The sequence below is a fragment of the Schistocerca cancellata genome, chromosome 11 (assembly GCF_023864275.1).
Source record: "Schistocerca cancellata isolate TAMUIC-IGC-003103 chromosome 11, iqSchCanc2.1, whole genome shotgun sequence".
NCBI lineage: Eukaryota > Metazoa > Arthropoda > Insecta > Orthoptera > Acrididae > Schistocerca > Schistocerca cancellata.
This window is the reverse complement of record NC_064636.1, coordinates 77,630,057-77,656,927: the sequence shown is the minus strand read 5'-3', so window position 1 is coordinate 77,656,927 and position 26,871 is coordinate 77,630,057. Positions and strand designations below refer to the sequence as shown.

At 47.8% G+C, this 26,871-nt stretch overlaps 1 protein-coding gene across 1 annotated transcript in view; it reads left to right on the top strand.

Annotated features, from left to right (window-relative positions):
* LOC126108224 (pleckstrin homology domain-containing family G member 5) overlaps positions 1-26,871 on the top strand; it is a 694,776-nt gene that overhangs the window by 613,614 nt on the left and 54,291 nt on the right. The window contains exons 13-14 of the mRNA XM_049913456.1: positions 20,929-21,171; positions 26,368-26,663. Of these exons, the coding sequence (XP_049769413.1) occupies positions 20,929-21,171; positions 26,368-26,663 (539 nt within the window). The remainder of the gene's footprint in view (positions 1-20,928; positions 21,172-26,367; positions 26,664-26,871) is intronic.

Genomic DNA, 26,871 nt, shown 5'->3' with positions numbered 1-26,871 from the left:
GAGCACGGAACATTCCAGCCTACGACTCGCGACTGGGGAAGACCTAGAACGACGAGGACACCTGCAATGGACGAGGTAATTCATCGTGCAGTTGACAATGACCCTAATGTCGGCGTCAGAGAAGTTGCTGCTGTACAAGGTAACGTTGATCACGTCACTGTATGCAGAGTGCTACGGGAGAACCAGTTGTTTCCGTACCGTGTACAGCGTGTGCAGGCACTATCGGCAGCTGATTGGCCTCCACGAGTACACTTCTGCGATTGGTTCATCCAACAATGTGTCAATCTTCATTTCAGTGCAAATGTTCTCTTTACGGATGAGGCTTCATTCCAACGTGATCAAAATGTAAATTTTCACAATCAGCATGTGTGGGCTGACGAGAATCCGCACACAATTGTGCAATCACGTCATCGACACAGATTTTCTGTGAACGTTTGGGCAGGCATTGTTGGTGATGTCTCGATTGGGCCCCATGTTCTTCCACCTACGCTCAATGGAGCACGTTATCACGATTTCATACGGGATACTCTACCTGTGCTGCTAGAACATGTGCATTTTCAAGTACGACACAACATGTGGTTCGTGCACGATGGAGCTCCTGCACATTTCAGTCGAAGTGTTCGTACGCTTCTCAACAACAGATTCGGTGACCGACGGATTGGTAGAGGCGGACGAATTCCGTCGCCTCCACGCTCTCCTGACCTCAACCCTCTTGGCTTTCATTTATGGGGGCATTTTAAAGCTCTCGTCTACGCAACCCCGGTACCAAATGTAGAGACTCTTCGTGCTCGTATTGTGGACGGCTGTGGTACAATACGCCTTTCTCCAGGGATTCATCAGCGCAACAGGGACTCCATGTGACGGAGGGTGGATGCATGTATCATCGCTAACGGAGGACATTTTGAAGTCACGCTGGTACGTTCTGTTGCTATGTGTTTCCATTCCATGATTAATGTGATTTGAAGAGAAGAACTCTAACATGGAAAGTAAGCGTTTCCGGACACATGTCCACATAATATATTTTCTTTCTTTGTGTGTGAGGAATGTTTCCTGAAAGTTTGGCCGTACCTTTTTGTAACACCCTGTATAGTCACCTATAATGACGAAAATGTGGCCCACGCAGGATATTGTATGCGAAGTGATCTCTCGATTATGTCCGACAGACGTTCAGTGAGATTCATGTCGGGCGATCTGGGTGGCCAAACCATTTGCTCCAACTGTCCACAATGTTCTTCAAACCAATCGCAAACAGTGATGGCGCTATGTCATCTATAAAAATTTCAGCATGGTTTGGGAACATGAAGTTGGGATTTGGAAATTTGTGGTAAGTTCCTATGGGACCAAACTGCTGAGGTCATCAGCCCCTAGCCTTACGCACTACTTAACCTAACTTAAACTAACACTCTAAGGGCAACACACACACACACACACCCACGCCCGAGGGAGGACTCAAACCTTCGATGGTGGGAGCTGCGCGAACCGTGGCAAGCTGCGCGAACTGTGGCAAGGCGCCCTTAGACTGCACGGCTATCCTGTGTGGCCATGAAGTTTTGCTCCAAATGGTCTCCAAGTAGCTGAAAATAACCATTTCTAGTGAATGACTGCTTTAGTTGGACCACAGGACCCAGTCCATTCCATGTAAACACAGCCCACACCACTATGGAACTGCCACCAAGTTGGACAGTGCCTTGTTGACAACTTGGGTCCATGGCTTAATGGGGCCTGCACCACACTCGAACCCTATAATCGCCTCTCACCGATTGAAATCGGAACTTATCTAACGAGACCAAGGTTTTCCAGTCGTCTAGGGCCCAACTGGTAAGGTGACGAATCCAGGGGAGCCGCTGGAGGCGATGTTGTGCTGTTAACAAAGGCACTCGAGTCGGTCTTCTGCCGCCATAGCCGATTAATGATAACGTTCGCTGCACTATCCTAACGGACACGTTCCTCATACGTCCCGCATTGATTTCTACGGTTATTTCAGACAGTGTTGCTTGTCTGCTAGCACTGACAACTGTTCGGAAACGCCGCTGCTCCGGGTGGTTAAGTGAAGGCCGTCGGCCACTGTGTTGTCCGTGGTAAGAGGTAATACTGGAATCTGGTATTCTGCGTACACTCTTGGATCGCGGAATACTGAATTCTCTAACAATTTCCGAAATGCAGTGTCCCATGCATCTAGGTCCAACTACCATTCCGTGTTCAGAATCTGTTAATTCCCATCGTGCGGCCATGATAACGTCGCAGACCTTTTCACACGAATGACCTCAGCGGAAATTAGAAATGACAGCTCCACCAAAGCACTGCCCCTCTATGCCTTGTGCACGCGATACTACCCTGACCTGTATACGTACATATCTCTATCCCATGACTTGTCACCTCAGTACATAACAACCGTGAATTAAAATTTTTATTTTTTATTTATGTGAACAATTATTGAATACTGACAACAAGAAGGTATTTCAATCATTTTTAGCTGAAAACAGAAGAAGGGAATTTATGACCAGCTCCTATTGCTGGAGACACATTTTCGGGTGAGAATTGGGCAACTGCGTTGTGTAGTATTTGAACTGTCCGAGAGGAATAATGTTACCCACAATTTTGATAGGGATACCGGAACGGCTGGAGGACAGTAGACGTGCAGCTTCAGAAATGGTTTCCGACAATGAGGTTGTGGTCAAGTGCCCTGGATATGCAATGTGACCCACGAAACGTTTGTGACTAATGGTAGTGGTGAAAATCCTATTTCTAGAAAAATTGCTCGTGAAAAAAATAATAATTATATTATGTAACTCATTTTCATTCTCGCCATGTACCTCGTTCTAAAATACCAGGTGTAGAAGTATGAAACCAGAATTTCTCTATAGATGGTGCTAGGCGTCAGTGTAGATCACGTGAGAAATGGCTCTGAGCACTATGCGACTTAACTCCTGAGGTCATCAGTCGCCTAGAAGTTAGAACTACTTAAACCTAACTAACCTAAGGACATCACACACATCCAAGCCCGAGGCAGGATTCGAACCTGCGACCGCAGCGGTCGCTCGGTTCCAGACTGTAGCGCCTAGAACCGCTCGGCCACCCCGGCAGGCGGGCACGTGAGATCGCGTGTGCAGCTTCCTTTAACGCCTGACAACGAATGTCAACACACAGTAACCCAAGTTCCACACATCAGTATCTATTTCAAACCCGTAAACGTGTTTTGTGCCTACGAATTACGATTTGCGGACAGCGTTGGTTTTCTGTCATTATTTGAAGAAAACTGTTGCAGAATCGCATCGAATGCTTGTCGAAGCTTTCTACGAACGTGCTCTTGGGAAAATACAGTATTTCGAGTGGTTCAAAAAAATTCAAAACTGGTGATTTTGACGTGAGAAACGACGAGCGCGGGAAACTACCGAAAAAGTTCGAAGACAACGAATTCCATGCCTTACTGCATGAATATGATACTCAGGCTCGACAGGAATTCGCGGAACAATTGAATGTGATGCAGAAAGCCGTCTCTCTTCGGTTGAAACCTATAGGGAAGGTGCAGAAAGTGGGAAAATGGATTCCGCATGAACTGAATGGAGCGCAGCAAGCAAATCGGAAGACCAGTTGTGAAATGCTGGTCGCTAGATACAAAATAAAGTGGTTTCTCCTTCGGATAGTGACAGGTGATGAGAAGTTGATATATTTTGAGCATCCTAAGGCTCGTAAGTCGTGAGTGAATCCAGGCAAACCATCGACATCCACTGCAAGACCAAATCGCTTTGGGAAGACGACAAAGCTCTGTGTTTGGTGGGATCAGAAGGGTGTCATCTATTATGAGCTGCTAAAACATGGTGAAACCGTTAACACTGATCGATATCAACCGCAAGTGATCGATTTAAATCGAGCGTTACGCGAAAAACAACCGGAATATGGAAAAAGGCAACACAAAGTCATATTGCTCCATATAGCGCCTCATCACACACAGCAAAAAAGGGTGAGGGAAACGATCGAGGCGTTTAGGTGGGTAATACTGGGGCATGCGGCTTATTCTCCAGACTTGGCTCCGTCCGATTATCATCTGTTTGCATCACTCGGACACGCTCTCGCTGAACAACGCTTCTGTTGATATGAAAATGTACGAAAATGGCTCGCTGACTGGTTTGCTTCAAAAGAAGAAGTTTTTTTGACGTTCTGTCAGAGACAGCAAAGGACTTGGAAGAGCAGTTGAATGGAATGGACAGTGTCTTGAGAGAAGTATATAAGATGAACATCAACAAAAGCAAAACGAGAATAATGGAATGTAGTCGAATTAAGTCGGGTGATGCTGAGAGAATTAGATTAGGAAATGAGACACTTAAAGTAGTAAAGGAGTTTTGCTATTTGGGGAGCAAAATAACTGATGATGGTCGAAGTAGAGAGGACATAAAATGTAGACTGGCAATGGCAAGGAAACCGTTTCTGAAAAAGAGAAATTTGTTAACATCGAGTATAGATTTAAGTGTCAGGAAGTCGTTTCTGAAAGTATTTGTATGGAGTGTAGCCATGTATGGAAGTGAAACATGGACGATAAATAGTTTGGACGAGAAGAGAATAGAAGCTTTCGAAATGTGGTGCTACAGAAGAATGCTGAAGATTAGATGGGTAGATCACATAACTTATGAGGAAGTATTGAATAGGATTGGGGAGAAGAGAAGTTTGTGGCACAACTTGACCAGAAGAAGGGATCGGTTGGTAGGACATGTTCTGAGGCATCAAGGGATCACAAATTTAGCATTGGAGGGCAGCGTAGAATACACTAAGCAGATTCAGAAGGATGCAGGGTGCAGTAGGTACTGGGAGATGAAGGAGCTTGCACAGGATAGATTAGCATGGAGAGCTGGATCAAACCAGTTTCAGGACTGAAGACCATAACAACAACACTCATAGCCTTACGGAGAGGTGGGAGAAATGTATAAATAGTAGCGGAGATTATTTTCAATAAAATTTGTTTATCAGTTTCGAACAAGAGACGTGTTATTATTGCAACCAAATTCCGCTTTCATACTTCTACACCTAGTAAGTACATTTTCCCTCAATACAAGTTTTCAAAGTTGAAGCTGATTTTCTCAATTTATTAAGCCGTTTTCAGCTATGTTGCCATTTTACCTATCCCATCGGGCACAGTGGCCACTGGAATTTTCCGGATTATTAATTATTTAGGTGCTCTCCTTTAGCGCAACAAGAATAAAAAGAGTCGGTCACTTTGGAGGATACCCTGACTGTACAACCTTTGCGTTTGGAGTTCCTAGATTGACTGCAACTTCGTTAAAAATTGCCAAATCATATGGTGGCCATAATGCATGCCTTTCTCCAAAATGTATGGTAGAGCACGAACACATTTATAAAACGTCTATCTTACCAGTGTGGCCCAAGTTGTATAGATCAATAGGGGCCTGTACCTTGCCTACCAAGATCACCTGAGCTCAGTCCTCTGTATTTTTATGCCTGATGTCATCTCAAATGTGAGGTTAGCAGCACTGCATCGGATGTGGTTGAAGAACAGGAAAAGTGAATTCCACACTCTTGGCAAGATGTATGAGGAGATATGAAGTTATTTTACAGAATTCATATTTCACCACAGAGAACAGACCAGTGTTGCATCCAAATGGCATGGACGACACATGGACCACATCCTTTAACTCGTATGAGTGTACAGTGCACTGTAACAAAGCTCCAGAAATTGGTCCCTTTAACCCCAAACCAAGTAACCAATCTGTTGTTTTTCTTGTTGGAACATGCACGAAACTTGAGTCCAATTACTGTGGACTTGATCAGAAAGTTTTCATTTCAAATACATTTCACTAACTGTGACAATCTGTCATACTGAAGTCAGCTGGGCCCTTAAGCACATATTCCCAATGTCTTGTAAATGGCTCATTTCTTGGCCCATGTTGGCCGGAAAGCTTTTGCTTCTTCTCTGACAGATCGCATCACATCACCAAAAAATAATTAACGTAGAGTGATGACATTCTGAGAATACATTTTTCTAGGTAACATATTTAAGTGATTAACATAGCAGGATCACAGCTTAATGCAAGTGCTGGATAAGTCAAATCAAAAAATGGTTCAAATGGCTCTGAGCACTATCGGATTTAACATCTGTGGTCATCAGTCCCCTAGAATTTAGAACTATTTAAACCTAACTAACCTAAGGACATCAGACACATCCATTCCCAAGGCAGGATTCGAACCTGCGACCGTAGCGGTCACGCGGTTCCAAACTGAAGCGCCTAGAACCGCACGGCCACACCGGCCGGCTAGATAAGTCATTGCAAGTGTGAAATACTGGTACATTAATAAAGGTGTAATCGCCAGAGTATTGAATGCAAGTATGCAAATGTGTATCCATGGTGTTGAACAGGATCTGGATGTCAGTTTGTGGGATGGAGTTCCATGCCTATAGCACTAGGACAGTCAATAAGTGACGGATAATGCTCTTTGTGAATGGTTGGAGATGTCGCCCTATGGAAAATGGAAATGAGCGTTTGACCTCATTGGCTGGGAGGCCCGTTGCAGGGCAGGTCCGGCCGCCTTGGTGCAGGTCTTATTACATTCGACACCACATTGGGTGACCTGCGCGCCGGATGGGGATGAAATGATGATGAAGACAACACAACACCCAGTCCTTGAGCGGATAAAATCCCCGACCCAGCGCCTGGAATCGAAACCGGGCGCTTAGGACGGTAATTCGTCACGATGACCACTCTGCTATTGGGGCGGACTGTCACCATAAGATGTACCATATGTGCTCGTTTGGAGACAGATCTGGTGATCGAGCAGGCCAAGGCAACCTGTTGTGTCTCTGTAGAGCATGTTGTGTTACAACATCGGTATGTGGCCGAGCGTTATCTTGTTTGAAAACATCCCATGGAATGCTGTTCATGAAAGGCAGCTCAACATGTCGACTCACCAGACTGACATACAGTCAGGATGCATGGGATAACCACGAGAGAGCTCCTGCTGTCATACGAAATCACACCCCAGACCATAACTCCGGGTGTAGGTCCAATGTTTCTAGCATGCAGACAGGTTGGTAGCAGGCCTTCCTTATAACTAACGCACGACCACGGCAGCCTTAATCAAAAAACACGACGGACCCCCACCTTGCGCTCCAATGAGCTCTCTCTTGACACCACTCAAGCGGCAATGGCGGTGGTTTGGGTCAGTGGAAGGGTTTCTGGCTTGGAGCTGTTCTTGGAGTTACGCATTTGTAACAGTTCATTGTATCACTGTGGTGCCAACTGCTGCTCATCCTGCTGCTGCAGATGCAGTAATTTACACTCCTGGAAATTGAAATAAGGACACCGTGAATTCATTGTCCCAGGAAGGGGAAACTTTATTGACACATTCCTGTGGTCAGATACATCACATGATCACACTGACAGAACCACAGGCACATAGACACAGGCAACAGAGCACGCACAATGTCGGCACTAGTACAGTGTATATCCACCTTTCGCAGCAATGCAGGCTGCTATTCTCCCATGGAGACGATCGTAGAGATGCTGGATGTAGTCCTGTGGAACGGCTTGCCATGCCATTTCCACCTGGCGCCTCAGTTGGACCAGCGTTCGTGCTGGACGTGCAGACCGCGTGAGACGACGCTTCATCCAGTCCCAAACATGCTCAATGGGGGACAGATCCGGAGATCTTGCTGGCCAGGGTAGTTGACTTACACCTTCTAGAGCACGTTGGGTGGCACGGGATACGTGCGGACGTGCATTGTCCTGTTGGAACAGCAAGTTCCCTTGCCGGTCTAGGAATGGTAGAACGATGGGTTCGATGACGGTTTGGATGTACCGCGCACTATTCAGTGTCCCCTCGACGATCACCAGTGGTGTACGGCCAGTGTAGGAGATCGCTCCCCACACCATGATGCCGGGTGTTGGCCCTGTGTGCCTCGGTCGTATGCAGTCCTGATTGTGGCGCTCACCTGCACGGCGCCAAACACGCATACGACCATCATTGGCACCAAGGCAGAACCGACTCTCATCGCTGAAGACGACACGTCTTCATTCGTCCCTCCATTCACGCCTGTCGCGACACCACTGGAGGCGGGCTGCACGATGTTGAGGCGTGAGCGGAAGACGGCCAAACGGTGTGCGGGACTGTAGCGCAGCTTCATGGAGACGGTTGCGAATGGTCCTCGCCGATACCCCAGGAGCAACAGTGTCCCTAATTTGCTGGGAAGTGGCGGTGCGGTCCCCTACGGCACTGCGTAGGATCCTACGGTCTTGGCGTGCATCCGTGCGTCGCTGCGGTCCGGTCCCAGGTCGACGGGCACGTGCACCTTCCGCCGACCACTGGCGACAACATCGATGTACTGTGGAGACCTCACGCCCCACGTGTTGAGCAATTCGGCGGTACGTCCACCCGGCCTCCCGCATGCCCACTATACGCCCTCGCTCAAAGTCCGCCAACTGCACATACGGTTCACGTCCACGCTGTCGCGGCATGCTACCAGTGTTGAAGACTGCGATGGAGCTCCGTATGCCACGGCAAACTGGCTGACACTGACGGCGGCGGTGCACAAATGCTGCGCAGCTAGCGCCATTCGACGGCCAACACCGCGGTTCCTGGTGTGTCCGCTGTGCCGTGCGTGTGATCATTGCTTGTACAGCCCTCTCGCAGTGTCCGGAGCAAGTATGGTGGGTCTGACACACCGGTGTCAATGTGTTCTTTTTTCCATTTCCAGGAGTGTATTTATTCGTATGGCTAGCCCCCCCCCCCCCCCCATCGGACAAACCATTCGCCGGGTGCCGGTCTTTCAGTTTGACGCCACTTCGGCGACCTGCAGTCGATTAGGATGAAGGATGATGATGATGATGATAATGACAGCACAACACCCAGTCCCTGGGCAGAGAACATTTCCCGACCCAGCTGGGAATCGAACCTGTGCCCAGAGGATTGACAATCCGTCAAGCTGACCATTCAGCTACCGGGGGCGGACAGATACAGTAATGCACCAGAGCCATGCACTGAACACAATGGTTTTTCTCTCTCGGTAGCCCCACATGCCCGGCCAGAGTCTGGTCCTCTTGCAACCATACATTGTTGTGACCTCCACTGCCAGCCTTCATGTACAGTGGCTATATTCCTGCCAAATCTTTCTGCAGTATCGCTGACGGAACCTAGAGCTTTTTGTAGCCTTATTACCCCATCCTTATTCAAATTTGCAATGAAGTTGTGTGAGATAACCAGGGGAGTACTGTTGTTGTTACACGACATCCCACTCCAGACCATAACTCCAGGTGTAGGTCCAGTGTGTATAGGAACAAAGGTATCTTTGTCACCTTAAAGGCAGTCTTGACTAACATCAACTCACCACGTCCAATCTCAAAGATGACTGATGCTGATAACTGTTACAGTATGTACATAGAGCAAACCTGATTTGTATCCTCATAGTCGCTCTAATAGCGCCACTCTTATACGACTGCTGGCCGGAGTGGACATGCGGTTCTAGGCGCTACAGTTTGGAGCCGAGCGACCGCTACGGTCGCAGGTTCTTATTCTGCCTCGGTCATGGATGTGTGTGATGTCCTTAGGTTGTTTAGGTTTAATTAGTTCTAAGTTCTAGGCGACCGATGACCTCAGTAGTCAAATCGCACAGTGCTCAGAGCCATTTGAACCATCTTATATGACTGATGCAAAATTTGAATCTATTTCATCTTTCAGATGTAGAAACATGCCTACCAAGTTTCGTTTAGTTCGCGCAAGTCGTTCTTGGTGTTGCGGTTTTTTTGCGTCTATGTACACACATCAAAAGAAGTTTTGCATCACCTCGGTTCCGACAGTTCAGAAACCTGTACAGATAACTGGAACAGAGATCAACATAAACATCATTTCTGCCCTTTTTACCGCTCATGAAAACCACACGTTGCATGTTGTACCACCATATAGCGAGACCTTCACAGGTGGTGGTCCAGATTGCTGTAAAAACCGGTACCTCTAATACTCAGTAGCACGGCCTCTGGCATTGATGCATGCCTGTACTCGTCGTGGCATACTATCCACAAGTTCATCAAGGCACTGTTGGTCCAGATTGTCCCACTCCTCAACGGCGATTCGGCGTAGATCCCTCAGAGTGGTTGGTGAGTCACGTCGTCCATAAACAGCTATTTTCAATCTATCCCAGGCGTGTTCTATAGGGTTCATGTCTGGAGAACGTGCTGGCCACTCTTGTCGAGCGATGTCGTTATCCTGAAGGAAGTCATTCACAAGATGTGCACGATGGGGGCGCGAATTCTCGTCCATGAAGACGAATGCTTTGTCAGTATGCTGCCGATGTGGTTGCACTATCGGTCAGAGGATAGCATTCATGTATCGTACAGCCGTTACGGCGCCTTCCGTGTCTACCAGTGGTGTACGTCGGCCCCACATAATGCCGCCCCAAACAGCAGGGAACCTCCACCTTGCTGCACTCGCTGGACAGTTCATCTAAGGCGTTCAGGTGACCGGGTTGCCTCCAAACATGTCTCCTACAATTGTCTGGTTGAAGGCATATGCGACACTCGTCGGTGAAGAGAATTTGATGCCAATCCTGAGCGGTCCATTTGGCATATTGTTCGGCCCATCTGTAGCGCACTGCACGGTGTCATGGTTGCAGAGATGGACCTCGCCATGGACGTCGGGAGTGAAGTTGCGCGTCATGCAGCCTACGAGGTGCATTCAAGTTCTAAGGCCTCCGATTTTTTTTCTTCGGACTGGAAAGCGATAGAAACATGCACATTGTTTTAAAATGAGGCCGCATTCATTGTCAATACATCCCAGAGATGGCAGCACCGTACGGCAGATGGAAGTTTACCGCCAGCGGCGAGAATGACAACTGTTTTAAATACTTAAAATGGCGACGTTTTCCTTACTCGAACAGCGTGCAATCATTCGTTTTCTGAATTTGCGTGGTGTGAAACCAACTGAAATTCATCGACAGTTGAAGGAGACATGTGGTGATGGAGTTACGGATGTGTCAAAAGTGCGTTCATGGGTGCGACAGTTTAATGAAGGCAGAACATCGTGTGACAACAAACCGAAACAACCTCGGGCTCGCACAAGCTGGTCTGACGACACGATGGAGAAAGTGGAGAGAATTGTTTTGGGGGATCGCCGCATGACTGTTGAACAGATCGCCTCCAGAGTTGGCATTTCTGTGGGTTCTGTGCACACAATCCTGCATGACGACCTGAAAATGCGAAAAGTGTCATCGAGGTGGGTGCCACGAATGCTGACGGACGACCACACGGCTGCCCGTGTGGCACGTTGCCGAGCAATGTTGACGCGCAACGACAGCACGAATGGGACTTTCTTTTCGTCGGTTGTGACAATGGATGAGACGTGGATGCCATTTTTCAATCCAGAAACAAAGCGCCAGTCAGCTCAATGGAAGCACACAGATTCACCGCCACGAAAAAGAATTTCGGGTAACCGCCAGTGCTGAAAAAATGATGGTGTCCACGTTCTGGGACAGCGAGGGCGTAATCCTTACCCATTGCGCTCCAAAGGGCACTACGGTAACAGGTGCATCCTACGAAAATGTTTCGAAGAACAAATTCCTTCCTTCACTGCAACAAAAACGTCCGGGAAGGGCTGCACGTGTGCTGTTAACCGAGACAATGCACCCGCACATCGAGCTAACGTTACGCAACAGTTTCTTCGTGATGACAACTTTGAAGTGATTCCTCATGCTCCCTACACTCACCTGACCTGGCTCCTAGTGACTTTTGGCTTTTTCCAACAATGAAAGACACTCTCCGTGGCCGCACATTCACCAGCCGTGCTGCTATTGCCTCAGCGATTTTCCAGTGGTCAAAACAGACTCCTAAAGAAGCCTTCGTCGCTGCCATGGAATCATGGCGTCAGCGTTGTGAAAAATGTGTACGTCTGCAGGGCGACTACGTCGAGAAGTAACGCCAGTTTCATCTATGTGAGTAGTTAATTAGAAAAAAAATGGGAGGCCTTAGAACTTGAATGCACCTCGTATTACGCACAGTTTGAGTCGTAACACGACGTGCTGTAGCTGCACGAAAAGCGTTACTCAACATGGCGGCGTTGCTGTCAGGACTGGTTCGAGCCATAATCTGTAGATAGCGGTCATCCACTGCAGTAGTAGCCCTTGGGCGGCCTGAGCGAGGCATGTCATCGACAGTTCCTGTCTCTCTGTATCTGCTCCATGTACGAACAACATCACTTTGGTTCACTCCCAGACACGACGACACTTCCCTTGTTGAGAGCCATTCCTGGCGCAAAGTAACAATGCGGGCGCGATCGAACCGCGGTATTGACCGTCTAGGCATGGTTGAACTACAGACAACATGAGCCGTGTACCTCTTTCTTGCTGGAATGACTGGAACTGATGGGCTGTCAGACCCCCTCCGTGTAATAGGCGCTTCTGATGCATGGTTGTTTACATCTTTGGGTGGGATTAGTGGCACATCTGTACTGTCAAAGGGACTGTGTGATACAGTAGCCACAGTCAACGTGGAGTTCTGGGAACAGGGGTGATGTAAAACGTTTTTTGATGTGTGTATTATTGTGTACTTTCACCTGCGTCAGTTCTCGCTATTATTTATCGTCCACACTGTATGAAAAGAAGTATAAGCCCATCGTTCGGGTATTTGAACTACTGTTCTGGGTCTGATGAAGCCAGCAACATTAGACTATTCTCCTTCTTTGACCATGCAAGTTACTGGATAGACCTTGATTAGTTCACTAGTATAGAAACAAGTATGGCACATGATGCGCACATAGCAGTGACTTCAAGATGGAGCACTATGGGACACCAGTTTTTTATTTATTATTATTTTTCCTACTGATGCAAGTGTAATTTGTGCTTGCCACAGATTGAGGGAAGAAGTCGTACACAATAGTAGTTTCCCTAATGTAGAACCCTTTGGGACTCAGTTCTTTTTTGTTACTGATGTTTTCCTTCATTTTCTGCAGATGTGTACTTGTGATAGTTACTGTATGGTAGCCATAGACAGCAGTGGCGCGAAGATGGAGCCCTAAGGGACAACAGCGTTATTTTACTCATCTTTTACCGACGAATGTGTGATGTTTGCTGGTGACAGGTACATCACAGGCAGCAATCGCCCAAAATGGAGCCCTGTGTGGGATGGGTGTTCTGATATGATCATTGCAACAAATGAACACACCTCTAATGACACATCCATTTTTGGTAATGTTTGTTATTGTGTTTAAACTTAAAAGAAGTCTTGCACACATTGATAAATTATGAATCTGGTACTTAACTGGTTTCATGTTCGCCTCGATGGCTGCTTTGGGATGTGATTGCTGTCTCGAGTTTTCCCCGTGCATAAAAAAGGATCTGAAAGTTTCCAGAATCGTTACAGTTCAATGAATGACTGTAAGTGTTAAATGCCGGCTGGAGTGGCCGAGCGGTTCTAGGCGCTTCAGCCTGGAACCGCGCGACCGCTACGGTCGCAGCTTGGAATCCTGCCGCGGGCATGGATGTGTGTGATGTCCTTAGGTTAGTTAGGTTTAAGTACTTCTAAGTTCTAGGGGACTGATGACCTCCGATGTTGAATCTCATAGTGCTCATAGCCATTTGAACCATAAATGTTAAATAATAACAGTTCATTCATTTTAGCTTCTTCATTTCCAAACACTTAGACAACTGGGTCACAGTAATCATTCTACTTCTACAGTAATACAATTTCCATGTGCTCTCATGAGCTACAAAATGCTAGCAAACCACTAAGACTCCAAAAACGTGCCTAACTGAAATCGTCTTTCCCGCTCAGTGATAGAGACCAGAGAGATTACAATTGCGGCAAAGAATCCCCTCATTTACGTTGCTGGCAGCGAAAGTATTTCAGTTGGTTTTACACATATTTGTTATGTAAATGTAATGAATATATTAAACATCTTGGCAGATTAAAATTGTGTGCCGGACCGAGACTCGAACTCGGGACCTCTGCCTTTCGCGGGCAAGTGCTCTACCGACTGAGCTACCCAAGCACGACTCACGCCTCCTCCTCACAGCTTTACTTCTGCCAGTACCTCGTCTCCTACCTTCCAAACTTCACAGAAGCTCTCCAGCGAAACTTGCAGAACTAGCACTCCTGGAAGAAAGGATACTGCGGAGACATGGCTTAGCCACAGCCTGGGGGATGTTTCCAGAATGAGATTTTCACTCTACAGCGGAGTGTGCGCTGCTATGAAACTTCCTGACAGATAAAAACTGTGTGCCGGACCGAGACTCGAACTCGGGACCTTTGCCTTTCGCGGGCAAGTGCTCTACCGACTGAGCTACCGAAGCACGACTCACGCCCCGTCCTCGCAGCTGTAGAAACATCCCCCAGGCTGTGGCTAAGCCATGTCTTCGCAATATCCTTTCTTCCAGGAGTGCTAGTTCTGCAACTTTCGCAGGAGAGCCTCTGTAAAGATTGGAAGGTAGGAGAGGAGGTACTGGCGGAATTAAAGCTGTTAGGAGGGGGCGTGAGTCGTGCTTGGGTAGCTCAGTCGGTAGAGCACTTGCCCGCGAAAGGCAAAGGTCCCGAGTTCGAGTCTCGGTCCGGCACACAGTTTTAATCTGCCAGAATGTTTCATATCAGCGCACACTCCGCTGTAGAGTGAAAATTTCATTCTAGAATGAATATATTGTTATAAATTACTTGGGAAAATTTACATGGGAATGTTTATTGTTAATTAAGGTCAAAATTATTCTGTTCATGCCGAAAGAAAGCATTAGCGATAGTTCACATAGTGTATTGTTCACATAGAAATAAATTAACTTGAAGCTATGCTTGTTTTGCAGATGTAATCGATACTCACTGGTAGATGCACAAGCAGCAGCATATGTGTTGGGCGAGTGGTAGTAGGGGGGGAGGGGGGAGTAAGGGGAGGAGTGCGGAGGGGGCGGGGGGGGGGGGGGGAATGCTGAGCGCTGGAGGGGAAATACCGTTCTAAACTGAAGCCTATGCTCGCGGTTTTTTTTTTAATATATTAAGTAGATACCCTTCCCACCCACACTTACATGGTGACCACTCAAAAAGATCTACTGTCACCTCTGGTTTGGTTAGTACATAAAAAAAATCGGTGAAAAATGCAGCGATTTATTTTCGTCTGGCTTGTTGTTAATCATTTGTAACTTTCAGAGATGCGTCACGAGTGGCGAATTTGGAACGAAACCTACATTTCCCTTGTTGCCATGTTGAAATTTGTTTTCTGTCCAAAACGCAGCGGAGTTCACACACGTCACTTCACCATCTTGTGCTGATGCAATTATGAGAGAATTTTGAAACTGTGGTTTATTAAGTTTGTTAAGTGAGGAAAAGTGAGGTCAATAGCTTATGAGGAAGCACATCCTCAGTACAAAAATAAACGTGTGATGCCTTCAGTTATGCTCTTCCAAAACCCACGGCATTTCTCGTTTCGCCAGGTATCGATAGACCTTAAAAATTGCATTCTTTAATCGAAAAAGTCTGCAGTTAGTGGAATAACGGCAAATAATGAAGTTTTGCATAGTAACCATATACAAAAATATTCCCTCTTTGTGTGCTGTCATTTGCTAAAATCTCATTCAGGTATCTTAAACCATTTACAGAATATGAGGAATATGAGGAATTCTGGCATTACCGCTGGCATGTCGCAATCGTATATGAGTGTGCTATGTCAGATCAATTTTCTCGCGATTGGTGACAGATAGGACCTCCACGTAAGTCTATACAAAACTACAATATGGTAGTTAACTCTCACATGCAGCAATGTATTATGTGATATGCACCAAACGCAAAATCATAGCAATCCACATTTTTGCATTTCAAACTTTTTCGAATTCCGTTGAGTGAATTAAATATAACTTCCAGAGTAACTGTGACCATTGACGAAACACACTCATGCTCATAAACTAAGGATAATGCTGATACATGGTGAAACAACGCACTGCTGGGCGGTTTGCGGGTTTAAATCACCTCGGGGTATGACCATGCGGCGCATTTGACCTACGGTCGCCGCACATTGGCGCTGGCAGCAGTCCACATACGCAGAGGTGTGTAGGTGCATGTCAGAGTACGGTGCAGCAAGTAAGTGTGCAGGCGTTTTCAGAGGTGCTAATGGCGACTGTGCGTTGACAAAGGCTCGGAGAACACATATTGATGACGTTATGAGGGGTAGAATACTAGGACGACTGGAGGCTGGTCAAACACAGCAGGTCATAGCACGGGCCCTCTGTGTGCCACAAAGTGTGATCTAGATTATGGCAACGATTCCGGCAGACAGAGAACGTGTCCAGGCGCTACAGTACGGGACGTCCACAGTGTAGAACACCACAAGAAGGCCGATAACTCACCATCAGTGCCCGCAGATGGCCTCGCTCGGGACCTTACCGCAGTCACTGGACCAGTTGTCTCCAGACACACAATCTACAGACTGAACAAACATGGTTTATTCGCCTGGAGACCTGCAAGGTGCATTCCACTGACCACCAGTCACAGGAGAGCCCGTAAAGCCTGGTGTCCAGAACACAGTACATGGTCATTGGAACGGTGGTCCCAGGTTATGTTCACGGACAAGTCCAGGTATAGTGTGAGCAGTGATTCCCGGCGGGTTTTCATTTAGCGTGAACCAGGAACCAGATACCAACCCCTTAATGTCCTTGAAATGGACCTGTATGGAGGTCGCAATTTGATGGTGTTGGGTCACATTATGATTGGTGTACGTACACCCCTGCATGTCTTTGACAGAGGAACTATAACAGGTCAGGTGTATCGGGACGTCATTTTGCACCAGTATGTCCGCCTTTTCAGGGGTGCAGTGGGTCCCACCTTCCTCCTGATGGATGATAATGCACGGCCCCACCGAGCTGCCATCGTGGAGGAGTACCTTGAAACAGAAGATATCAGGCGAATGGAGTGGCCTGCCTGTTCTCCAGACCTAAACCCCATCGAGCACATCTGGGATGCTCTTGGTCGACATATTGCTGCACGTCTTCAAACCACTACGACACTTCGGGAGCTCCGACAGACACTGGTGCAAGAATGGGAGGCTATACCCCAGCAGCTGCTCGACCACCTGATCCAGAGTATGCCAACCCGTTGTGCGGCCTGTGTATGTGTACACGGTGATCATATCCCATATTGATGTTAGGGTACATGCACAGGAAACAGTGGCGTTTTGTAGCACTTGTGTTTCGGGACGATTTTCTCAATGTATCACCAATACCGTGGACTTACAGATCTGTGTAGTGTGTGTTCCGTATGTGCCTATGCTATCAGCGCCAGTTTTGTGTAGTGCCATGTTGTGTGGCACCACATTCTGCAATTATCCTTAATATATGAGCATGAGTGTAATAGGCAGGGATTTCATGGGGACAGTGGTAGAGTAATGGCAAATGCTCATAAGTAATCGATAGTGGTGGACCAAGATAGAGCTCTGCACAACACCAGTATTTTACATTTTATGTTATTCTGCAGATGGACATGCATTACTTGCTTTCCATTTACCACATACACTGTTGGGCAGTACTTTCATGGGGACAATGGTAGAGGATCAGCAACTGCTCAGACGTACATAATAATGGTGGACCCAAAATGGAGCCCTGTGGGACACCAGTGAGCTTTTTTTAATGTTGCTCTGCAGATGGACGTGTGGCGCATGCTTTCCATGTACGTGGGTCACTCCAAAAGAAATGCACACTATTTTTTTTAAATCCAACTTTTATTCTCCATGTTTCACAGTTTTACAGTGTGTAGATACATCATTTAGGAACAATATTTTCATTTTGCCACATAATTTCCATCCCTCTCAACTGCCTTACGCCATTTTGGAACCAGCACCTGTATACCCGCATGTTAAAATTCTGGACCAACCTGTTGGAGCCACTGTTTGGCAGCGTGCACAAGGGAGTCATCATCTTCAAACCATGATCCACAAAGAGAGTCTTTTAGTTTCCCAAAGAGATGATAGTCACATGGAGCCAGGTCAGGACTGTAAGGCGGGTGTTTCACTATTGTCCATCCGAGTTTTGTAATCGGTTCCACGTTTTTTTCACTGACATGTGGCTGTGCATTGTCGTGGAACAGCAAAACATCCTGCTTTTACCGATGTGGTCGATCACGACTCAGTCGAGCTCGAAGTTTCTTCAGTGTCGCCACATATGCATCAGAATTTATGTTGGTTCCACTTGGCACGATGTCCACAAGCAAGAGTCCTTCGGAATCTAAAACCACTGTAGCCATAACTTTTCCAGGAGAAGGTGGGGTTTTGAATTTTTTTTCTTGGGTGAATTTGCATGATGCCATTCCATTGATTGCCTCTTGTCTCGGGTGAAAAATGATGGAGCCATGTTTCATCATCTGTCACAATTCTTCCAAGAAATTCATCTCCACCATTCTCGTACTGTTCCAAAATTTCGCTGCATACCATTTTTCTAGTTTTTTTTTGTGAGCCACTGTCAACATCCTGGGAACCCACCTGGCACAAACCTTTCAGTATTCTGCAAATATTTCCTTCCCCAGCCCAACATAGTGTGACACTTCGTTCACTGTGATGTGTCTGTCAGCAGTCACCAATTCGTTAACTCTCTGCACATTGTCTGGAGTGCGTGCAGTACGAGGCCTGCCGCTGCGAGGACAATCCTCAACATTGCCGTGTCCCGCTTTCAGCACGTAACCTGCTTGCCCACCGACTAACCGTACTGCAATCGACAGCAGCATCTCCATACAACTTTTCCAACATCTTGTGGATGTTTCCCACTGTCTCGTTTTCACAGCACAGGAATTCTATGACATCACGTTGCTTCTGACGAGCGTCAAGGGTAGCAGCCACCTCGAAGACATGCTGTGACGGCGCCACTCACGGGAGCAAGTTGAACTAAGATTGAAAACAAGCGGGAAGGATGTATCTACACACTGTAGAACTTTCACAGATGCGGAATGAAAAAACTGTATTTCTACAAAAATAGTGTGCATTTCTTTTGGAGTGACCCTCGTATGATGTACGTAGCTGGGCAGGTGTTTCGTGGGTTGATTCACAGGGGAACAGCAAGTCTACTCAGGATTTCGACAGTAGTGGACCTAAGATGGAGCCCTGTGGGACATTAGTGCTCTCTCTCTCTCTCTATCTCTCTCTCTCTCTCTCTCTCTCTCTCTCGCTCTCTCTCTCTCTCTCTCTTTTTTTTTGGACGTGCAGTGCACTCTTTCCGGGTACCACGCACGTCGCCAGCCAACCTTTCGAGAGACCATTCGTCGAGGGACGATGAGTGTACTGAAGTTTTCGATACTATTGGACCCAAGATGAATCCTTGTGGGACACAGTGGTTTTTACATTTCTTATCTGGTTCTGCAGACGGACGTGCGGTGCATTCTTTCCGGGTACCACGTACAGTGCCGGACAGGCCTTTCGAGAGACCACTTGTCGATGAATCACGAGTGTACTGAAGTTTTAAATTGAAAACAAGCGGGAAGGATGTATCTACACACTGTAGAACTTTCACACATGCAGCATGAAAACTGCATATCTACAAAAATAGTGTGCATTTCTTTCGGAGTGACCCTCGTATGATGTATGTAGCTGGGCAGGCGTTTCGTGGGTCAACTCGCAGGGGACCAGCAAGTCTACTCAGGATTTCGACAGTAGTGGACCTAAGATGGACCCCTGTGGTACGTTAGTGCTCTCTCTCTCTCTCTCTCTCTCTCTCTCTCTCTCTCTCTCTCTCTCTCTCTCTCTCTCTTTTTAGTTTCTTGTGTTGCTCTGGAAATGGACATGCAGTGCACTCTTTCTGGGTACCACGTACGTTGCCAGCCAGGCCTTTTGAGCCAAGGACCATTCGTCGAGGGACGATGAGTGTACTGAAGTTTTCGATACTATTGGACCCAAGATGAATCCCTGTGGGACACAGTGCTTTTTACGTTTCTTATCTGGTTCTGCAGACGGACGTGCAGTGCACTCTTTCCGGGTACCACGTACGGTGCCGGCCAGGCCTTTCGAGAGACCACTCATTGAGGAATGACGAGTGTACTGACGTTTTCGATACTATTGGACCCAAGATGAATCCCTGTGGGACACAGTGGTTTTTACGTTTCTTATCTGGTTCTGCAGATGGACGTGCGGTGCACTCTTACCGGGTACCACGTACGTTGCCGGACAGGCCTTCGAGAGACCACTAGTCGATGAATGACGAGTGTACTGAAGTTTTAGATTGAAAACAAGTGGGAAGGATGTATCTACGCACTGTAGAACTTTCACACATGCAGAATGAAAACTGTATTTCTACAAAAAAAGGGTGCATTTCTTTTGGAGTGACCCTCGTATGATGTATGTAGCTGGGCAGGTGTTTTGTGGGTCGACTCACAGGGGAACAACAAGTCAACTCAGGATTTCGACAGTAGTGGACCTAAGACACTGTGGGACGTTAGTGCTCTTTTTTTTATATATATTGCTCTGGAAATGGACGTGCGGTGCACTCTTTCCGGGTACCACGTACGTTGCTGGCCAGGCCTTTCGAGAGACCACTCATTGAGGAATGACGAGTGTACTGAAGTTTTAGACAATAGTGGACCCGAGATGGATCCCTGTGGGACACAGTGCTTTTTACGTTTCTTATCTGGTTCTGCAGACGGACGTGTGGTGCACTCTTACCGGATACCACGTACGTTGCCGGACAGGCCTTCGAGAGACCACTAGTCGATGAATGACGAGTGTACTGAAGATTTAGATTGAAAACAAGCGGGAAGGATGTATCTACACACTGCAGAACTTTCACACATGCAGAATGAAAACTGTATTTGTACAAAAAAAGGGTGCATTTCTTTTGGAGTGACCCTCGTATGATGTACGTATCTGGGCATGTTTTTTGTGGGTCGACTCACAGGGGAACAGCAAGTCAACTCAGGATTTCGACAGTAGTGGACCCGAGATGGATCCCTGTGGGACACAGTGCTTTATACTTTTGTTTTGGCTGTGCAGACGGACGTGCGGTGCGTGCTGGTGACGGACGCTCTGCTGGTGTGCAAGCCGGCTGGGAGGCGGCGCGGCTCTGCCTCCAGGGCGGGGGCGACGTTGCGGGTGGTGCGGCCGCCCTACCTGGTGGAGCGGCTGCGGGTGGCAGAGCTCCCCTCCGGCCTGGGCGTCGCCGTCGTCTACCTGAGCGAGTGGCGCACCGCCGTGCACGCCTTCACTCTCTCCAGCAACGACCCCAGGACCGTCCGGGTGAGTCTTACGTCACTGACTACTCCAGTCAGATGTCATGTAACTTAAGGGTACACACCGAGCGAGGTGGCGCAGTGGTTAGCGCATTCGGGAGGACGACGGTTCAATCCCGTCTCCGGCCATCCTGATTTAGGTTTTCCATGATTTCCCTAAATCGATCCAGGCAAATGCCGGGATGGTTCCTTTGAAAGGGCACGGCCGATTTCCTTCCCAATCCTTCCGTAACCCGAGCTTGCGCTCCGTCTCTAATGACCTCGTTGTCGACGGGATGTTAAACACTAACCACAACCAACAACTTAAGGGTACTCGTTCATAGAACTACACTCCTGGAAATTGAAATAAGAACACCGTGAATTCATTGTCCCAGGAAGGGGAAACTTTATTGACATATTACTGGGGTCAGATACATCACATGATCACACTGACAGAACCACAGGCACATAGACACAGGCAACAGAGCATGCACAATGTCGGCACTAGTACAGTGTATATCCACCTTTCGCAGCAATGCAGGCTGCTATTCTCCCATGGAGACGATCGTAGACATGCTGGATGTAGTCCTGTGGAACGGCTTGCCATGCCATTTCCACCTGGCGCCTCAGTTGGACCAGCGTTCGTGCTGGACGTGCAGACCGCGTGAGACGACGCTTCATCCAGTCCCAAACATGCTCAATGGGGGACAGATCCGGAGATCTTGCTGGCCAGGGTAGTTGACTTACACCTTCTAGAGCACGTTGGGTGGCACGGGATACATGCGGACGTGCATTGTGCTGTTGGAACAGCAAGTTCCCTTGCCGGTCTAGGAATGGTAGAACGATGGGTTCGATGACGGTTTGGATGTACCGTGCACTATTCAGTGTCCCCTCGACGATCACCAGTGGTGTACGGTCAGTGTAGGAGATCGCTCCCCACACCATGATGCCGGGTGTTGGCCCTGTGTGCCTCGGTCGTATGCAGTCCTGATTGTGGCACTCACCTGCACGGCGCCAAACACGCATACGACCATCATTGGCACCGAGGCAGAAGCGACTCTCATCGCTGAAGACGACACGTCTCCATTCGTCCCTCCATTCACGCCTGTCACGACACCACTGGAGGCGGGCTGCACGATGTTGGGGCGTGAGCGGAAGACGGCCTAACGGTGTGCGGGACCGTAGCCCAGCTTCATGGAGACGGTTGCGAATGGTCCTCGCCGATACCCCAGGAGCAACAGTGTCCCTAATTTGCTGGGAAGTGGCGGTGCGGTCCCCTACGGCACTGCGTAGGATCCTACGGTCTTGGCGTGCATCCGTGCGTCGCTGCGGTCCGGTCCCAGGTCGACAGGCAAGTGCACCTTCCGCCGACCACTGGCGACAACATCGATGTACTGTGGAGACCTCACGCCCCACGTGTTGAGCAATTCGGCGGTACGTCCACCCGGCCTCCCGCATGCCCACTATACGCCCTCGCTCAAAGTCCGTCAACTGCACATACGGTTCACGTCCACGCTGTCGCGGCATGCTACCAGTGTTAAAGACTGCGATGGAGCTCCGTATGCCACGGCAAACTGGCTGACACTGACGGCGGCGGTGCACAAATGCTGCGCAGCTAGCGCCATTCGACGGCCAACACCGCGGTTCCTGGTGTGTCCGCTGTGCCGTGCGTGTGATCATTGCTTGTACAGCCCTCTCGCAGTGTCCGGAGCAAGTATGGTGGGTCTGACACACCGGTGTCAATGTGCTCTTTTTTCCATTTCCAGGAGTGTAGTAAGAAACAACTCACTTGTCATTAATGTCACCAAGTAGAACACAAATTAATTCAGGTATTCTTTCCAGAATCAGATTTTCACTCTGCAATGGAGTGTGCGCTGATATGAAACTTCCTGGCAGATTAAAATTGTGTGCCGGACCGAGATTCGAACTCGGGACCTTTGCCTTTCGCGGGCAAGTGCTCTACCAACTGGGCTACACATAAACTGCAATGAGGAAGGTCAAGGAGTACCTACTAATATCGTTATGAAACAAAGAATGTAGCAGCAAGAGTTTACAAGAAGGTGGCATTCCAGCATGTAGCTATTTTATGTTCAATAATAAATGAATGACTTAGGTTGAGTAAAATAATTAAAAGAAGTATTGAATATGGTTTACATATTGTCCTCAGTGCTGTGCGGATGGATCATGAAAGTATTGTGGATTCTCAGTATTGGTAACATGAACTGATGTTTTGGTAAAAGCCACGAAATTACGTGTTCTGCAGGTATGTTTTCCAGAAAGACAATGATATAATTTTGCAGATACATCGAGCAGTATATGTGGCTACTGTCTGCCACGTGTATTGCAAATAGAATTAGTAGTAAAGAAGTAATAAGGAGAGAATGATATGATTGAATATACAATGCGAGGAATTGAGTAGATATTACTAGATCCCATAAATGAACTTCCACTTTACAAAATATGAGCGACATGTGAGCCTTTGTGAGTTAGAATTCACTAAACGTTCTGTAAACCGAATGATTGCAAAATATCTGTAGGAATATTTAGACCACACAATTGAAATGACCTGCATATCATCTATTAACCACCATGGCAAAGTAACTGGAAACAGCTCACCCAAAACCAATATTGGAGATCTCTTTACTGCATCACACCACCTCCACAACACTTAGCAGAAAGCAATGCAATCCACATTCGAATCCTTACAGCTATAAAGTGTGTATGCCCCACATTGGTTAACACGAGTAGAACCATACCACAGATGCAAACACGTCTCAGCAGTGTCACAAAGAGATAAATAAAATACTTTGGCTCGTCTAATCATAGCTGACATTAGGATGTCTTTGCTGAATACTGCAAAGATAATTCGCAATTTTAAAAGTAGAAATTGTGAGCAAAATAAATGTACAATTCAGCAAGCATTTTTCACCTATTCCATCCAACTCTGTTAGAAATTACATAGCTCATAAAAATGTATCCTCTATATACAGGGTGTTACAAAAAGGTACGGCCAAACTTTCAGGAAACGTTCCTCACACACAAATAAAGAAAAGATGTTATGTGGACATGTGTCCGGAAACGCTTTATTTCCATGTTAGAGCTCATTTTAGTTTCGTCAGTATGTGATCAAACTGTAAATCTTCACAATCAACGTGTGTGGGCTGACGAGAATCCGCACGCAATTGTGCAATCACGTCATCGACACAGATTTTCTGTGAACGTTTGGGCAGGCATTGTTGGTGATGTCTCGATTGGGCCCCATGTTCTTCCACCTACGCTCAATGGAGCACGTTATCACGATTTCATACAGGATACTCTACCTGTGCTGCTACAACATGTGCCTTTACAAGTACGACACAACATGTGGTTCGTGCACGACGGAGCTGCTGCACATTTCAGTCGAAGTGTTCGTACGCTTCTCAACAACAGATTCGGTGACCGACGGATTGGTAGAGGCGGACCAATTCCGTGGCCTCCACGCTCTCCTGACCTCAACCCTCTTTTCATTTATGGGGGCATTTGAAAGGTCCTGTCCACGCAACCCCGGTACCAAATGTAGAGACTCTTCGTGCTCGTATTGTGGACGGCTGTGATACAATACGCCATTCTCCAGGGCTGCATCAGCGCATCAGGGATTCCGTGCGACGGAGGGTGGATGGACGTATCCTCGCTAACGGAGGACATTTTGAACATTTCCTGTAACAAAGTGTTTGAAGTCACGCTGGTACGTTCTGTTGCTGTGTGTTTCCGTTCCATCATTAATGTGATTTGAAGAGAAGTAATAAAATGAGCTCTAACATGGAAAGTAAGCGTTTCCGGACACATGTCCACATAACACATTTTCTTTCTTTGTGTGTGAGGATGCTCTGATGCAGGCCTGGAGAATGGCGTATTGTATCACAACCGTCCACAATACGAGCACGAAGAGTGTCTACATTTGGTATCGGGGTCGCGTAGACAAGAGCTTTCAAATGCCCCCATGAATGAAAGTCAAGAGGGTTGAGGTCAGGAGAGCGTGGAGGCCACGGAATTGGTCCGCCTCTACCAATCCATCGGTCACCGAATCTGTTGTTGAGAAGCGTACGAACAGTTTGTCTGAAATGTGCAGGAGCTCCATCGTGCACGAACCACATGTTGTGTCGTACTTGTAAAGGCACATGTTCTAGCAGCACAGGTAGAGTATCCCGTATGAAATAATGATAACGTGCTCCATTCAGCGTAGGTGGAAGAACATGGCGTCCAATCGAGACATCACCAGCAATGCCTGCCCAAACGTTCACAGAAAATCTGTGTCGATGACGTGATTGTACAATTGCGTACGGATTCTCGTCAGCCCACACATATTGATTGTGAAAATTTATAATTTGATCATGTTGGAATGAAGCCTCATCCGTAAAGAGAACATTTGCACTGAAATGAGGATTGACACATTGCCGGATGAACCATTCGTAGAAGTGTACCCGTGGAGGCCAATCGGCTGCTGATAGTGCCTGCACACGCTGTACACGGTACGGAAACAACTGGTTCTCCCGTAGCACTCTCCATACAGTGACGTGGTCAACGTTACCTTGTACAGCAGCAACTTCTCTGACGCTGACATTAGGTTATCGTCAACTGCACGAAGAATTGCCTCGACCATTGCAGGTGTCCTCGTCGTTCTAGGTCTTCCCCAGTCGCGAGTCATAGGCTGGAATGTTCCGTGCTCTCTAAGACGCCGATCAATTGCTTCGAACGTCTTCCTGTCGGGACACCTTCGTTCTGGAAATCAGTCTCGATACAAACGTACCGCGCCACGGCTATTGCCCCGTGCTAATCCATACATCAAATGGGCATCTAACAACTCCGCATTTGTAAACATTGCACTGACTGCAAAACCACGTTCGTGACGAACACTAACCTGTTGATGCTACGTACTGATGTACTCGATGCTAGTACTGTAGAGCATTGAGTCGCATGTCAACACAAGCACCGAAGTCAACATTACCTTCCTTCAATTGGGCCAACTGGCGGTGAATCGAGGAAGTACAGTACATACTGACGAAACTAAAACGAGCTCTAACATGGAAATTAAGCGTTTCCAGAGACATGTCCACATAACATCTTTTCTTTATTTGTGTGTGAGGAATGTTTCCTGAAAGTTTGGCCGTACCTTTTTGTTACACCGTGTATATGTGTGTGTGTATGTGTGTGTGTGTTCACGAGGAGTGGTGTGTGGCTTTTCTAGGTTTGGGTGGAGGCAGTGCAGCGCGCGCAGGACCTGTACGCGACGGCGCGGATGGCCTGGTCTCCAGCGCCACAGCTGTCTTCCCCACTCGGGGCGGCGCCGCCCCTGCCTCTTTCCCACATGGGGGTGGCACAGCAGCAGCAGATGGGGGCGGCAGAGCCGCAGCCGGAGTGGCCAGGGGCGGCGGCGGCGGCGGCAGCAGCAGGGGCGGCAGCGACAGCCGAGGCGATGCCGCACAGCCCCCGACTGGAGTCCAGTAGGAGCAGCCGCCTCTCCAGCCTGGCACACTCGCACAGGTACTTCTGAGTTGTCCCCTCGATGGCGACTACGTCACTATATCGGAATTGTCGTTACATGGCAGATACGCACTCAGGTGACAGAAGCCATGGAGTACCTCCTAATATGAAGTCAGGCCACCTCTTGCCCATCACGGTGCACGAACTCGACATGGCATGGACTTGACAAGTCCTTGGAAGACCCTTGAGGAAATATTGAGCCATACTG